Source organism: Pseudophryne corroboree, chromosome 2 (assembly GCF_028390025.1).
Source record: "Pseudophryne corroboree isolate aPseCor3 chromosome 2, aPseCor3.hap2, whole genome shotgun sequence".
In the NCBI taxonomy this organism is placed as follows: domain Eukaryota; kingdom Metazoa; phylum Chordata; class Amphibia; order Anura; family Myobatrachidae; genus Pseudophryne; species Pseudophryne corroboree.
In genome coordinates, this window is record NC_086445.1 from 352,871,020 (window position 1) to 352,888,230 (window position 17,211).

A 17,211-nucleotide genomic window follows, 5' to 3' on the forward strand; every position below is an offset into this window, starting at 1 on the left:
GGAAAGCCCCCCTTTTTTATTAAGGACTAATTCCATTTTTTGTGTTAACACTATCTATTAAGTGCCTATAGTTAACTTAAACTTGGGGTGACTAGACGTCACTTTATGTAAATATGTATTGTGGCCTATATCCTTTTGTTATATTATTTTAAGGGATGTAATGTTCTATTTTATTGCACCTTATATGTCTGATCACTAATCATTACTTTAGGAAATATTATATTTCCAAATCTTGATGAGCATTGCATAGCTTCATAATGTCGAGCTATTTGTTCCTTACCTGGTATACTGTATATAAACTCCTGCAGATTACTTTTGGTCCGATTGGTGATTGCCACTGCACCATCTTGTGGAACCAGTATAAGTTCAGTAGTGTTCTTAACGATTATCCATTTTCCTGGTATGTATAAACATTTTTAATGGTTCTTTATTCTTCATAAAATTTTGGTATGATCCTCCTGATGGCTACTTACCCTCCCTTTCTCTGTAGGCCCAGCATAACTGTTGGTCATCATATATAGCAGTCCTTTTTAAGGATAATACCTTTTACCTATCCAATTTTAAATTGATGTTTTTACTGATATTCCATATGGGAAACCCAATATGGTATGTACATCCTGTCAAACCTGCTCTCCTCTTCGGGATTGTTCTGCTAAACAGATTCTGACAATTTAAAAATGATGTGTTAGTTTTCAGATTGTTCCAAATCGGCACTTCTAGTGACATTTCTCTGTTCATCATGTTTTCCATAATTATTGGTATGTATCTATGTCTCTTGATCATTGTTAATAATTGATGGTTTTTATAGTTTATAATTTGTTCTTGTCAATATGATCATGCATTGTATTCAGTTGTTGTATTTATTGTTTATAGTTAGACACTTACCCCTGAAGAAGTCCTTGGGACGAAATGCGTCAGGGTTCTGTGTCTTTTCATTTTCTGTACCATTATTTGAACAACCATTTGGCAAGAAAAATCATTTGCCTTGTTCAACTTGAACAATTTCTGATGTTATTATTATATGTTTATATATATGTGCTTCCCTGTGTGGAAGTGTAAATATTTTTTTATTTATATTGTTTTTATGTTTCACAATACTTTCTATACTGTTATTATAGATATACAGTTTTCCTAGTAACGCCCTCAGAATTGTGTTCTATGTCATATTCATGAGCCCGTACCAGCGGGGGGGGAAGGGGGGGGGGGGCTCTTCTACAGGTGCTGCTATCTATCTGTCCTAGTGCAGTTGGGTAATTGTTTTTGAGATAGATATATATATATATATATATATATATATATATACTGTATGTATACATGCACACACACACACATACATACACTTCTCACACTTGCCTGTCATACTCTCTTGCAATGCTTTCTTATATAGTTTAAACTTATGGAAATATTGTATGGTGATTTACAATGTGTAATAATTGTTTTATGATATATGTGAACTTTATGAGTTTCAATTGTAATGAAAATACATTCTTTCTAAATCATTATTGCAAATCGTTATTGAATAGAATTATCCTGATGATAAATTACAGGTAACCATGCAAATACATTATTAAAACGTATATAAGTAGTGATTCATTGTTATAAGTCACTAAATGGAATAAAATAGTACATTAGCTTTAGGAATATGAGATTAATAGGAGGAGGGAAAATAAACTCCCCTTTACACATCCAATATGCCTATTAACAAGACACTGCGGAAGTTCATTTATGAAGGCATTTTGGAAATGATATTATTTATAATGTCTAAAGCACCATACCTATAAAGCAGGTTATACGGGTAATATTTATAAATCCTGAGCCCCTTATGACTTGGTGAGACAAGGAAAATGGCTTTGTGAAAAGAAGGCAGGGTTTTACAGCAGTAACGTGTTGCATTAAATAGCTGACAAATTGGTGCTAATGGGCCACATTTTCTATGCCAGGTGAGGCCTGATGTAGGGCAAAGTGCTGTTAAGGGCAATTTATAAAAATTTGTCAGTGACAGTTTTTGCAAATTTAGTGCATTTTTGGCGGTACAAGTTTTTGCTGAAGTATTTTGCACAGAATTTCAATGCATTTGCTTTTACTGAATTTACATATACTGTGTAATCAAATGGGAGATGTATCAAACCTAAGACGGATCTAAAGGGCAAAAGTTTTAAGTAGCTATCCAATCAGGTTTATATACTGTATCATTTATAGTTAGAAGCTGATTGGCTGCCATAAGCAATTTCTCCAAAGTATCTCTAAAGTTTAATACATCTCCCCCTATGCACTACAACAACAGTTTATATGAGTATATTTGTTATTATATATACTATTACACTTTGTAGCCAAGTAGTCTGAGCTGACCTAACCAACGGTTCTCTCATCAATTGGTATATAATTTATTGTGTTATACATCGTAATCTGGCAATACAAATAATAATCATCACACCCATGTGAAATTAGCATACCGTCATTATCTAGCAATACGTTTTCTGGTTTGAGATCCCGGTAGATGATCCTGTTTTGGTGCAAATGTTCCATCCCAGATATAATCTGTGCAGTATAAAAACGCGCTCTGGGCTCATCAAGACCTGGATTTTCCTCATCAACATTGTAAATGTGGAACCTAAACACAGAAATGTTTTCAGTGTAGGTAATTTATTCTCCATTAATACTGCAAACAGGATAATAAAAAATTACAGTTTAAAAAAAACTACCTGAGCTAAGTCAGTGTACTGGCATTTTGTGCTCCTACAGTGCCTTGCTAAAGTATTCACCCCCTTTGCATTTTTCATATTTTGTTGCCTCACAACCTGGAATTAAAGTGGATTATTTGAAGATTTGCATCATTTCATTCATAGAACATGCCTACAACTTTGAAGATGTTTTTTTTTATTTATTGTGAAACAAACAACAAATAGGACAAAATAACAGAAAACGTCAGCGTGCATGACTAATCACCTCCCTAAAGTCAGTACTTTGTAGAGCCACCTTTTGCGGCAATTACAACTGCAAGTCACTTTAGATAAGTCTCTATGAGCTTGCCACATCTTGCCAGTGGAATTTTTGCCCATTCCTCAAGGCAAAACTGCTCCAGCTCCTTCATATTGGATGGTTTACGCTTGTGAACGGCAATCTTCAAGTCTGACCACAGATTCTCAATTGGATTGAGATCTGGGCTTAGACTAAGCCGTTCCAGCACATTTAAATGTTTCCCCTTAAACCACTTGAGTGTTGCTTTAGCAGTATGCTTCGGGTCATTGTCCTGCTGGAAGGTGAACCTCCGTCCCAGTCACAAATCACAGGCAGACTGAAACAGGTTTTTTGCTCAAGAATATCCCTGTATTTAGCACCATCCATCTTTCCCTTGACTCGAAACAGTTTCCCAGTCCCTGCTGCTGAAAAACATTCCCACAGCATGATGCTGCCACCACCATGTTTCACTGTGGGGATGGTGTTCTTGAGGTGATGGGATGTGTTGGGTTTGTGCCAAAGATAGCATTTTCCTTGGTGGCAGAAAAGTTACATTTTAGTCTCATCTGACCAGAGCACCTTCCTCCATACATTTGGGGAGTCGTCCACATGCCTTTTGGCAAACTCAAAACGTGCCTTCTTATTTTTAACACTAAGTAATGGCTTTTTTCTGGCAACTCTTCCATAGAGCCCAGCTCATGGAGTGTACGGCTTATTGTGGTCACATGCGCAGATACACCAGTCTCTGCTGTGGAACTGTGCAGCTCCTTCAGGGTTACCTTTGGTCTCTGTTCTGCCTCTCTGATTAATGCCCTCCTTGTCCTGTCTGTGAGTTTTGGTGGCCGGCCCTCTCTTGGCAGGTTTGTTGTGGTAACTAGGAAGATATAAATCTGCACAAGATTTAGTATAAATAATATTTCTCCGTTATGTTATTGTTGTAAGACCGACATCAAGCCTAGTATGGGAAATAGGTTCAACAATAAGTTGGTGGTGCTCCCAGAGGATAGTTTGATAAACTATAGAAAAAGGTGTGGTCTCTTGAGAGGACAAGAGACAAAAGGCAACTATGTGTCTTTTCCAGGGCACACTTATGAAGATGATAATATGGATGTATTAAAATATAACTTTTATTCATATATACTTAAAAGGAGGGGAGCAGACGCTGTTATGTATTTGTTAAAAGCCAAAATGCTATAATTCTAGGCAAAAAAATATATATATAGGCGAAAATATATATTCTCTTGTTTATAAAAAAAAAATGCCTATGTCTCCCTAAATTGGGGAATGCTTGTGGGAATAAAGTCACTCACTTGGGCTCAGGGTGAATTTATTGTTCCAAATCGCTCTGTGATCTTTACCGTGATATATAATGTTGCTTAATAAGGAATTTTAATAAAATATGTAATAGAATCTATGGTCTGTGCATTGTCCGGCGGTCACAAAAGTTCAATTTGTGTTGGAAAATAAAATACCTATGGTATCTAGTATTCCATGATGGTCTCCCATCCACGTACCGACCAGGCCCTACAGTGCATAGCTTCCAAGATCAGATGAGGTTGGGCATACCCAGTGTGGTCTGACCGTAGGTAAATTCATTTTCCAACACACAATCGATCTCAGCACACAGACACCTGTAAGATTGGTGTGTGAAAATTAATTGAACTGGTATGTGCTTGTATTCATAAAGGGAAAAAAATTGCAATGAAGGATGTTGTTAAATAGCATATGTCTTGGTTATTTTTGTGTGTGAGTGTGTACCCTCAATTTTAGAGAAAAAGAGCCAGGTCTGAGTCTCTTACCACTTCTGCTGTTCAATCATCTGTCTCAGCATCGAATGATATCGTTCATTCTATCATTAGATGTTGAGACAGATGATTGAACAGCAGAAGTGGTAAGAGACTCAGACCTGGCTCCCTTTTCTATAAAATTGAGAGTACACACTCACACACAAAAATAACCAAGACATATGCTATTTAACAACATCCTTCATTACAATTATTATTAATTATTTTTTTTTATGAATACAGGCACATACGAGTCCGATGTTTGTGGGACTGCGCGTGGTGCAGAACCAGTACAGTAAGATCGCACTCAGTGCCCCCAACTCATAGTATGACTGACATGCTGTGGCCATTTTGGAGCGGGGAGTGGGCAGAGCTTGGCAGTGTTTCCAGAAAACATGGGAGTCTCAGCCCAGTTTTCAGGGAGTGGTGAGTCCAGTGTCTTTGTCTTCCGATGGTTGAGATGTTGATCCTATGCTGCATCTTCAGACACAGCACTCGAATCTGAGATGCTGACAAGAGACGTATTTTTCTTTCAGACACCTTCTGCAGGCATTAGTATATTTTTAGCACAGCAGCTGCGTCTTTGCATCCTCCATCTCTGAATCAGGCCCAATGTATTATTTATTGTATTTCATTTTCTACAACTGTTTCATTGCTACTTTCAACAGCTGTGTACTATTTTTAGCTTATGCTCTTACCACTCTTGTTGCTGATCAATATTATAATTTTGATGGTTTGAAGGGTGCCATCTACTTTCCTATATTTAATCTAAATATGCCGTTTTGGTTTTGACAACAAACGTTTGGTATAATTTAGGTCCTGATGCAACGGAAAATATTACCCAAAGTACCAAATGAGCGATACTTTGCGCATGTTCTGGTCCCAAAAGTTTTTTGTGGTCTAAGGGGTCTATTTATGAAGCAGTGAAAAGGGTGAAATGTGCCAGTTGAGAAGTTTCCCACGGCAACCAATCAGCATTGAAGTAAAATTTATAGTTTGCATACTATACAATTGTACGGAGCAGATGATTGGTTGCCATTGGCAACTTCTCCACAGGCTCATTCTCCACTCTTTTCACTGCTTCATGAATAGAACCCTAAATTACTTACAGTTGATACTGCATTTTGTTAAAAAGTTATACAATATCATATCATCTGGCATAGTGGCACAGCATCTGGGGGTATATACATGCTTTCTATAACCATACATCCCCATCTAAAAAGATTTAAAAAATATTTGAAAGAAAAAATCCTGACTTCCCTAACAAATCTAATACCTGTGGTATTTAATCTCCTATTCCTATCATTGTCTGCACTTTTGTAGTTTGAAAAGGGAAGTACTAAGATATTTTATTACTGGTAAAAGATGCACTAAAGGTTGCACATGAGCCTACACACAGTACAGTCAGCCATTTATTGGGTTTATAAATACATACTGGGGCTACACTAAGAAATAAAAGTGATGTAAACAAGCAATGAAACCATTGTTAGCAATACTTTAGTATTTGGTATGTAATGAGTTCAATGAGCCCTTTACAAAGAATATATATAACGGATAAAGGAGATATATCTTTGTCTTCCTAATGACAAGACGTTTGTAGCCTTGAAACATTGATACAATTATTAGAACTTACCTCAAATCACCTCCATTCATTATAGTCATAACCAAGCAGGCCTCATTTTTTGTTTGGTATGCATATGCCAGAGAGACAATAAATCTACTGTGAACCTTGGCAAGAATCTTTTTTTCCACCATGGCACCCTATAAATACAGAAAAGAATATTGTGAAAAAGCCCTGTTATTTACTAAAACATGAACGTAATCAGAAACCATTAATATTTAGTTGGACATCTGTCATTTCATTATTCATCGCTCTGAGTTAGTCACGTACTCTAGTTACAAAAAAACATATATTTGTCCGGGTCAAAAGCATATCAACATAGTGATAACACAGGATAGAAGCTCAAGGGCATGGTCATGGCCAAGATATGTGAATCCATAGGCAGTAACAAAGACAATAAAAATACAATATAGGATTGCAAATGCAAAGTACATACAGTACATTGAAGTATTTCCAGATAGCTGCTGATTCACAACAGACATCAGACATCCATGTGCACAAAAAACTATTGCCAAAATATGTAAAACTCATGAATAGTGTAGGTTACATAATTGCATAGTATGATTGGAAAGAACAAGTCCACCAAGCTCAACCTTTCATACAGTTTATGTTGATAAAAAATGCACATGGTACAGCCAGCTGGATTAAGCATTTGGGGCACTTAAAACAGACCCCCAACTTCTTCCTCTCAGCATCACTCCCCCGCCTTTTCTCACCAGGGGCGGATTGGGCCACGTGGACATGCCAGACCCTGGGCTCCCCTTACTGTGCAACACACTGTGCTGGGCCGATAAATAGGCCCAGAAGCAAGGCCATGTATAGGGTCCTATGAGCCCTGTCACTTGGTCTTCCCATTTCTAAGTTCCAGCACTGGCAGCCAGTGCAATAAAGATTTTTAAGTTGATTGCTACACAGCGCGCTTGACTTCATTATGTCACGCCATGCAGCACCGTTGAGAGACAGAGAGGAGCTGCAGTATGAAGAAGAGCAGCCAGGAGTAGACACAAAATACATTGTTTGTGGGCTGGAGCCAAGGGGTTGAAGAGAGCTGGAAAGACAGAGTAGTGCTGGAGAGAGAGATGGAAGCTGGAGTTGGAGAGACACAAGGACGATTGATCTGGGGAGACACTGCAGGGCTGGAGATGCGCAAGGTAACTGAAGCTGGAGAAACAGAAGGGGGATACAGTTAGAGAGACACAAGAAGGCTGGAGCTTGTGAGACACTAAGAGGCTGGGGAGACATAAGGAATCTGGAGCTGGAAAGAAACAAGGAGGCTACAGCTGAGGAGACAATGGGGAACTAAAGATACAGAGAAGGCTGGAGCTGGAGAGGCAGAAGAGGGCTATAGTTGGAGAGACACAAGAAGACTGGAGCAGTGGAGACACTAGAGGGATGAAGAGACACAATGAGGCAGGAGCTGAGGAGACAATGGGGGCTGAAGAGACACCTTGGGGCCTAGAAAGACACAAGAAGGCTAGAGAACAAGAAGGAAGTTGGAGCTGAAGAGATACAAAAAGGCTAGAGCTGGGGAGACACTTGCATGGATGGAAAGACAGCTGGTTACAGCTGTAAATGCATGCTGTGCATCATGGGAAATGATGTAATGCCGAGGTGACTCACTTCCTGTTTGTCTCCTGTTACTTCCACTTGGTGTCTGACTCATGCTGAGTAAAGACCTGTATTACACTGATGCTGCAAGTGTCATCCTGATTTTGTTGTTACACATCTACAACAGCTCTGTTATATAATAATGACATTGGTTATATTCTTATGCAAACAGGTGTCATCTTGACCATGTAACCTCCTAGGTGAATAATTAATACTGACTAAAGTCACCATCTGCCCAGGGAGGATACATTTCTTCAGAGATTCCCCAATGCAGAGAAACCACCATGTAGTTAAGGAAGACCCTCTAATTCATATGTGGATGGAAATTGCTATCACTGTTGCTTCCAAGAAAGCAGCAGTGATAGTGCTGTATGGTAATGCAGCAGGAAGCATCTTTTATTAGCAGACGACTCCTGCTGCAGTAGTGATCTGAGTTCCATCCTAGGACAGCGTCAGATCTCTCTCCCACCATCGGGTGGCTTACAGAACCCATTGAGATCCCTGATTTTTCTACTTCCCCTTAATGGCGGCGACACACTTCCGTTTTCTGAAGTCGCGGAACCCATTTGCACACACACAGAATGGGTCCTGTGCATGTGCAAAGTACAGAACATTTGTACTTTGTGCATAATAGCACAGTCCAACTGTACATGAATGACCCCTATAGTGTAATATGTAAAAAGCGCAAAGGTTTACTTAGGATAACTCATACAGTACATACATCAGAAAAGAGAAAACCTGGACTGTCAGGGACAAAAAAGCTGGAAACGTCACCAGGCTTGTTTACCCCGGATATGCCAGTGGTGTAGCAGCATTAGCATAAAGTCCCAGATGCAAATGTAGCAAAAGAAGCAAGGAAGGCTGCGGCAGCTTCTGTCTCAGACTCAGGCCCTATTAGGAGGGAGTATTCCACCCCCCTCAACAGACCCTTTCTCTTCAACAGGGTTTGGTATGAAATACCTACAATCAAAATCCCGATGGTCAATATACCAACAATAATTGACCAACGGTCAAAATCCCTGACAAGGTCAAAATACTGACAAGGTCAAAATACCAACATTTAATATGTCGACAGGTCAAACAGTTGACACTGGTTTTTCATAGTTTTTTGGGTGTGTAATTGTTTGTCGACATGGGCACCGTATAAGTGTACCGTGTCCCCTCGCATGGCTCGCTGCATTCACCATGCTTCGTGCACGGTGCCTCTCTGTGCTCGGCACACTATTATATTCCCCCTCCAGGTCCGCTGGGATGGTAAAGTATGAACAAGCTTAAATCTATATTGCAGTATAAAATAAGTTTGTCCAGCATTTATGGGATAAGTATAAAAGCAGCCAGTAATTACCCTACATGTAAAAAAAAAAAGGTACAGTAATGTACAGTATTTTGCTGTTTGGTGTAACCAGGTGCAATGTTGCTTCTTTTTTAACTCAGAATCAGCCCCATGTTATAGACCGAGGGAACAAGCAGTTCCTAATGGTTTGTCATATTTGCAGCAATTGAAGAGCATTCCAGTGGATTGGTGCAATCCTGAAGGTGGAGTGGAGATAACGGAAAAGGAAAGGAGGAGGTCATAGGCATAGCTGAGTGGGAGAGAGTGTGTTGAAATGAGATTGGAGATGTGTGAGAAGAAGGGCTTGGTAGATTAGGAGTTTGGACTTGAACCTGTATAGGACCAGGGGAGAAATTTATTAAGAATCATTTTTGCCCAGGATTACAAAACGGCCCTTATTGACCCTAATTGCCAGAATGGAACTGCAAATTTGCTAAGAATCATGTTGTGCAGAATCGTGATGTCCGATGGTGATAGGAATCGTGTTGTACTGTGTGTTGTGTGGTGCTGTGAGGTGTAATTTTAGCTGCAATAAAGCTGCATGTTTGCAGCAAGTTTGCACGGATCAGTGCGATCCATGCAGGATCTTTTTTAAAAAGTGAATTAATGGGTTAATATTTGAAAATAAAATGGTGAGCCAGTCCTGGTTTAAGATATACGTTGGAAAAATGGCATGGGGATTCCTCAAGGCAAGGGTGAAGCCCAGGGCTATCCCCGGCATCCCTGGGTGGTTGGTTCCAAGTTGATAGTAAGTTTAAAGTAGAAATAATATTGCCTTTACAGGAGGAATAAAGGTCTCAGTAAGCCTCCCCTGCATGCTGGTAATTGGAGTACCAGCATGAGTGTATTAAGGGCCCTATGGTACCTATGGTACTCCCATAGAAGAACTATAAATAAAACACAAGAGACACACACTATAAAAAGTATAACTTCACTACATACAGTACATGCATTCACATATACTCATCTTGTTCCTTGTGCTGTTCGGTCCACTTCTCCATGAGTATCTGCTACATGGATAGGGTTAAAAAAAATCCATACTCACCTACCCTTGTGACTTGGTCCTCTTCTCCAGTAGGCATCCAAGGGGTAAAAAACCTGCAATACCCAAACAAGGAAGGACCTAGAGAAGCTATATGTGTATCGGTTTGCATCATTTGCAGAGCCGCCAGCTTCCATGGGAACAGGCCGCTGATTAGCAGAGAGCAACCTGACTGTCAATCAATGGCCAGGTTGCTGTTGGCTGACAGTCAGGCTGCTCACAGCCAGTCAGCGGGCTGTTTCTGTTGTAACGGCCGCTGATCGGCTGGCGCTATGTTTTTCCCAAAAAATTAACCCATTAATTCACTTTAAAAATAAAGCCTGCACATATACCAATGTTATTCTAATGATGGTTGTTCTGATGGGGATTTGCCATGATTTGGTTGGCGATTCGTGATTGACATGCGATTTCCAAGTGATTTGGTCTTTAGTAAAGTTGGGATTTCCAAAATCACGCAAATTCACAAAAAAACTGCAAACCAACCTTAAGTACATTTCCCCCCAGGAGTCAGTGATGTGACTAATAGAAAGAGGCAGTAGAGGTGGAGCAGTGAGATAGGAAAATAAGGCAGGCAGTGGTATTGATGAAGGTTTACAGAGGATCAAGGAAGTGATAAGGTAGGTCAGGAAGGAATAGGTTTGCGTGGTAAAATTAAGTGGACATGGGTGAGAATTTTAATAGCTTCCAGGGTGAGCGATAGCCGATGTTCACCCTAGAAGATTGGGAGAGGGGCATGCTCTGTCAAGGTACAGCACATTTCTGCCTCCTAGGATGTGTCACAATTCTTTTTTTAATCATTATTTTTTATTGAGATACTGGATGACAGACATATACGACAAACAAAGTTTCAATGGAGACATAAAGTTATATGAAAGGATCTACAGTACATGAAAAGGATCTTAAATTCTTAGGCTCATAACGCAATGAAGATACAAAGCAGAGATATACAGTATACATGTAGCATAAATTGTTAGTAAATTTCATAAACGTGTTCTCGAAGGAGGCATGAGAAGATATACGAATATGAAGTTCCCAGATATGCGTCAAATGCGTCATGATGTCTGTCATGCGAATGTTCATCATCCAATTTTCAGTTTTCCATATTTTAACTTTTTTTGTAACATAACAGCCTTAACTATTAATCTTAATAAAGACTGAAAACATAGGAGGAGATGTACTAAGCAGTGAAAAGATTGCAGAAGTGAGCCAGTGGCTGCCATGGGCAACTTCTCCAATCAGCTGCTCTGTATAATTTTATAGTATGCAAATTATAAATGTCACTTCAATGCTGATTGGTTGCCATGGGCAACTTCTCCACTGTCTCACTTCTCCACTCCTTTCACTGCTTAGTACATCTCCCCCATAATATAAATGAAAAAGAAAGAAGAAAGAAATGAGGGGAAACTTATGAGAAAGAGATAATGGATAGAGGGGAAGAGAGAAAGGGAGAAGGAAGGTGGGATAAGAAGAGGAGAAGCAATGAGCCTGGGAGGGGTTGGTCATATTAGTGGTAAAAGCCTAATAGTTACGTGTTCAAGATTCATTAGTTTGTATCGGGGGATTGCCTTGTAGCATGTGGGCTTCATACCATTGCGTAGATTGACAATGCATGTATCTGAGACTTAATATCCTTTCACTAGGATTTAATATATAGCTTTCCCAAATATTAAAGAATTTCTTAACCTGAGTTTCCTTATGTAAGGAGGTCTCAATCCAATCCATTTTAAATATATAAAAAAGTTTTTTCTTAAAGAGAGCAAGGGATGGAGGATGAGGGATAGCCATTGTTCAGGAACGTAGCCAGAACTTTGTGGGCCCCATAGTAACTTTTTGAATGGGCCCCTGTCCCAATGCTTCTAGAGAGACACCTCTCTGCAGCAGTTGTTAATTGTATGCCCCATAGAAGTGCCTTAGTTTATTTATGAACCATAGTAGTGTCTTATGCCCAAGCTTTCGAGTGTGATTAATGAAAATACCAACCAATCAACCAGCTCTTAACTGACATGTTACAGGTGTTGTTTGAAAAATGACATAAGCTGATTGGTTAGTATTTTATCACCATGCAATTTATCACTCTCCAAGGCTTGATAAATCTGGGCCTATGTTACTGTTATGCCCCATAGCAGTGCCCTAGTTTCAATGGAGACATAAAGTTATATTGAACATGCAAAGGATCTTAAATTCTTGAATTCATAATGTATGGCCCGCCGCCATGTTCTCAATTGCGGCCGCTACATGTGACCTCAAGCAGCCGCTATGATCATGTTCCCGACATGCCCCCGTTTGGCTGCCTCCACCCCCCGTTCGTGCCGCACCGCCCTGGAAACGGAGTGTTGCTGCCCCTCTCCCACCCTACGACCATCTCTACCTGATTGACAGGCAAAGGCGATCGCATTTTCTGCTGACCCTCTGCAGAAAGTAAGGGCGCAGGACGGGCGCTGCGCATGCGCCCACGGGGCAAACGTAATAATTCCGGATGGATCACGATTTGCGATCTAACCTGAATTAGCCCTATATGTTGAATATTTGGAGATACAGAAATTGTTCCTGCCAAGATGTAATACATATACGAAGCTTGCGGGAGAATAGGGGGAAACATTTAAGAGAATAATAGAGGGGAATCGATCTGGGAGGTTGGTGTGGAAGTAGAAATACTGATTCTAATGCGTTAGTCCAATCAGCTGGGCATAGGTTATGAAGTATCATACTGATATAGTGTTGCAATTGGATGAAAGCAAAGGCATGGGTTTTTATAGGCTCAAATATTTCTGTGGTTTGAGCAAAGGTCAACAGTTTATGGGTCCAGGCATCTAAATGAAGATAGACCTACTTTTGACCAGGATTGAAAAGGAGAATTTACACCCCCATTCTGAAAAGCTGGGTTACCCAACAGAGGGAGAAACAAGGAAAAGAGGAGTTTAGTTTCCAAGACTTTTCTTATTCGAAACCAGACCGATCTTGTGGACATTAGTAAAGGATTATCTAAAATTAGAGTTGGAATGGAATTCTCGCTAATGCTTAGGAGGCCTCTATCTCCTACAGTTGCTCCCTGCTGCATTAGAATTTTAATTAGATGGAATTGCACAGTTGCTTCCTTGTGGCTGTGCAATTCCATACAAACATGAATCTGACCCTCAGCACAGACATGTTTTACTAACCTGGGCTTGACATCTATGATTTCTCAAGGCTAGATCAGTTCATGTGAATTGGCTACAACCTTGCTACCAGAGCACAACCATGCATTCTTAAAGCTTTGCTACTGGTATGGAGATGCTGGGCTGTACTGGGCTGCCCCCGGAGACTGTCTTCCAGCACTGTTGGCTCCTCTTCTATGACAGGAACCGGGTGCGGTAGCAAACTTTTACACTGCAGCACCTGGCTCCTGTCACTGCGGAGGAGCCCACAGTTTGGTGTCACCCCTTCCAGGCATCACACGCGGGTGCCGGACGCACCCCCCGCACCCACCTTGTGATGCCACTGATGCTGCAGTGTGACATTATACTGCAGCGCCTGGCTCCTGTTACCAGTGGTGCAAGTAGAAAAAATGTCTTATAGGTAAAAATGGGCATGACCAAATTCCACATATGGCGCGTGGCCAATGAAAATGGGGGCGTGATACACATATGGGGGGCCAGATACACATATGAACCCAATAGTGCCAGTTACCCGTTGCCCCACAGTGCCAGATATACATTGCCCCAATGTGCCAGATATACAATGCCCCACAGTGCCAGATATACATTGCCCCACTGTGCCAGATATACATTGCCATACTGTGCCAGATATACATTGCCCCACTGTGCCAGATATACATTGCTCCAGTGTGCCAGATATACATTGCCCCAGTGTGCCAGATATACAATGCCCCACTGTGCCAGATATACAGTACATTGGTCCACTGTGCCAGATATACATTTCTCCACTGTGCCAGATATACAATGCCCCACTGAGCCAGATATACAGTGGGGATTGAAAGTTTGCCCAAACTTTTGCAGACGCCATTTTTTGTTTTCTGTTCTTTTGAAAGTGTAAATGATGGAAATAAAATCAAACTTTTTTTGACATGTTATAAGAATGTCTAATCTGTAATTTGATGCCTTTTGGAGATTTTTCCATCTTTCCTTGGCTTCTTTTTGCACATTAAAATGAATTTTTGCCTGGAATGCCCAAACTTTCAAACCCCACTGTACATTGCCCCAGATATACGTTGCCCCACTGTGCCAGATATACAATGTCCCACTGTGCCAGATATACATTTCTCCACTCTGCCAGATATACAATGCCCCACTGTGCCAGATATACATTGCCCCAGTGTGCCAGATATACATTGCCCCAGTGTGCCAGATATACATTGCCCCGCTGTGCCAGATATACATTGCCCCACTGTGCCAGATATACATTGCCCCGCTGTGCCAGATATACAGTACATTGCCCAGCTGTGCCAGATATACAGTACATTGCCCCACTGTGCACCCCCCCCCCCCCCCCTTGCTCACCACTGCCTCTGTTGCTGCTATGTGAGGGGAGGAGAGCGCAGCACCTCTCCTGCCCCTCAATGCTCCAGAAGTCCGGTGAGGTCTCCGGTGGCGGGTATCTCAAATGAGGCGCCGGTTTGTTAGCCAATCAGAGCTCGCGGACCGGCAGCCAATCAGCAGCCAAGGCTGCCAGACCGCGAGCTCTGTTTGGCTAGCAAACCGTTGCCTTACTGAGATTGACCCTGCCGCCGCAGCAGGAGAGTGAGATGGTAAGACTGGGCATCACAGAGAATTGAGGGGCAGGAGAGGCGCTGCGCTCTCCTCCCCTCATACAGAAGCCAGTGGGATGCAGTATGGTGGACGGCACGGCGGCACGGCATACCAGCTGGGAATTTCTTACCGATATGACGTACCGCCCCGTACCGCAATACCTGCAGTGTTTCCTGTCACTGCAAAGGAGCCAGCAGTGCAGACACTTGTCTCCGGGGGCAGCCCAGCATCTCAGGGATGCTGGGCATTCCGCCAGAGTAATGTACCGGGTGGCTTCTTGCTAGGCCACACCACCATAGTGAGGCAATCAGGGGCTCAGTGAGGCCACATCCCATTCACAAAGCCACACTCCCTTTTAGATCGGGGTCTCTTGCCCAAACCAGGTGTCATGAGCCCCTATATCACCACTGATTGGCTCCCTTGCTCTTTCCTGCACAGTTTATCAGGCTACCGCTCCCTTGGGCTAGGCCATGTGGTGGCAGCGGTCTCCTTCGGTTGAAGCACTTCATGGGCACCACCAACCAATTTACTTCCGTCACAAGCCAGCCAATCTGCAATCAACCATAAGCCACCTATTAATGAGAGGCCTATTTAAACCCTTCCTGTTCACTACAGCATTGGCTGATTATCATCTCATACTCTGAGGATTGCTGTAGAAGGCTCTTGCAGTTTCTTTCACCCTGCCAGCTAGATTCAGTGCTCCATTGCTTTAGTGTCTCTCCACCTTGCTGCAGTTTCTCCAAATGTATGCATATCCAACTCATCAGTACTTCACCAGCTACCAGGGCCAGTTGTAGATCAGTAGATCCCATGGTACAATGTTGTGGCCTAGGCTTACCATATTATTCCTTTAAACCGGGACACTCATAAATTACACAGGTTCTGTGGCTAGCTGACTTCAAGCCTGAATTTCACCTGGTTTTAAAATTAGTTACCCACAGAACCTTTGTAATTCATGCGTATCCCAATTTAAAGGGATAGTATGGTAATCTTATATCCTATATTCACTGTATAGACACAGCTTCAGGTTCCGTGACTGGCAAAATTCAAGCCTGCGATTCAGCTGGTTTTAATCAGCCACAAAACATGTTTAAATCAAAGGATTAAAGGGATATTATGGCAAGGATATATGCCTTTCAGCAGCTTCAAGTAGTAGACAAGAAAGCAACAGCCTAGCACGCCTCACTGCCAGAAAAGCATGGAATTCGTACAGAAATACTGTAGAACTTCAAATAGATCTGCTTCTGGCTGGCGTGTTTGGAGAATTATGCACGGATCAGTGAGATCCACGCATGCTTCTCTATTTAGAAAATTAGTAAAGAGATCAAAATTAAATAAATTGCGTGGGGTCCCCCCTGCTGAACATAACCAGCCTCGGGCTCTTTGAGACGGTCCCAATTTAAAGGGATAGTATAGTAAGCCTAAAAATGGGGGAGTTGTGAAATGAGAGGCAGACCCACATAGCTAAGTTCCACTGAGAGTCGGAAGGTAGATGATGGCAGGGCTCATGGAGACAATTCCCCATTGTCATGTTTCACTTTTGAGGTGAGGTAGATGCAATATGGAGGTGGACCCCGGGGGCTGTCCACCATAGTGTTCTGAAGCACGAATTGAGGTGTGTGCAGGGAGAGGCAGGGCTCTATATAATGGCACCTCCTGCTTACAGTTCAGGCCCCAGAGCATCTGATGTCAGGACCCCTTGGAAGCCATGCCACCTATGACAGAGATTTGTGACAGCGCATTTGCAGCAGGCAGCATTGAATCTGTCAGAGAGGGGGTGCATCAGTTGGGCACACGGGAGGCATGTCACAGGTTAAAGAAAATGTGTCAAGGTAAGCAGATGTGGCCAGCAGCACCTTTCCAGGCTATGGCCCTGTCACCCTACCCCTTAAGCCTCCCTTGCCAGCTACATACACTGCTCTTGCAGTGTCTCTCCAAACTGCAACATGTTCATCTCAGCAATATACTTCCAGCCATATACGCTGCTCTTGCAGTGCCTCCCCAAATTACTTCAAACTCCATTCCACAGTATCTCATCTGACTCTGTGAGCAGCTATCCTCTCATTCCAATGCATTTCCAGCTTCAGTCATCTCTGCTTCTTAGTGCAAGTTCCTATAGT

General features: G+C 41.9%; 2 protein-coding genes across 4 annotated transcripts in view; one reads left to right on the forward strand and one right to left on the reverse strand.

Moving 5' to 3' along the window:
• The window catches only part of ATP4B (ATPase H+/K+ transporting subunit beta), a 290,606-nt gene that overhangs the window by 151,818 nt on the left and 121,577 nt on the right, over positions 1 to 17,211 (forward strand). The gene's annotated exons all lie outside the window — the stretch shown is intronic.
• GRK1 (G protein-coupled receptor kinase 1) overlaps positions 1 to 17,211 on the reverse strand; it is a 104,596-nt gene that overhangs the window by 37,785 nt on the left and 49,600 nt on the right. The window contains exons 2-3 of the mRNA XM_063953096.1: positions 6,376 to 6,503; positions 2,454 to 2,611 (exon numbers count right to left, since the gene is read on the reverse strand). Coding sequence (XP_063809166.1) covers positions 2,454 to 2,611; positions 6,376 to 6,503 — 286 coding nt within the window. The remainder of the gene's footprint in view (positions 1 to 2,453; positions 2,612 to 6,375; positions 6,504 to 17,211) is intronic.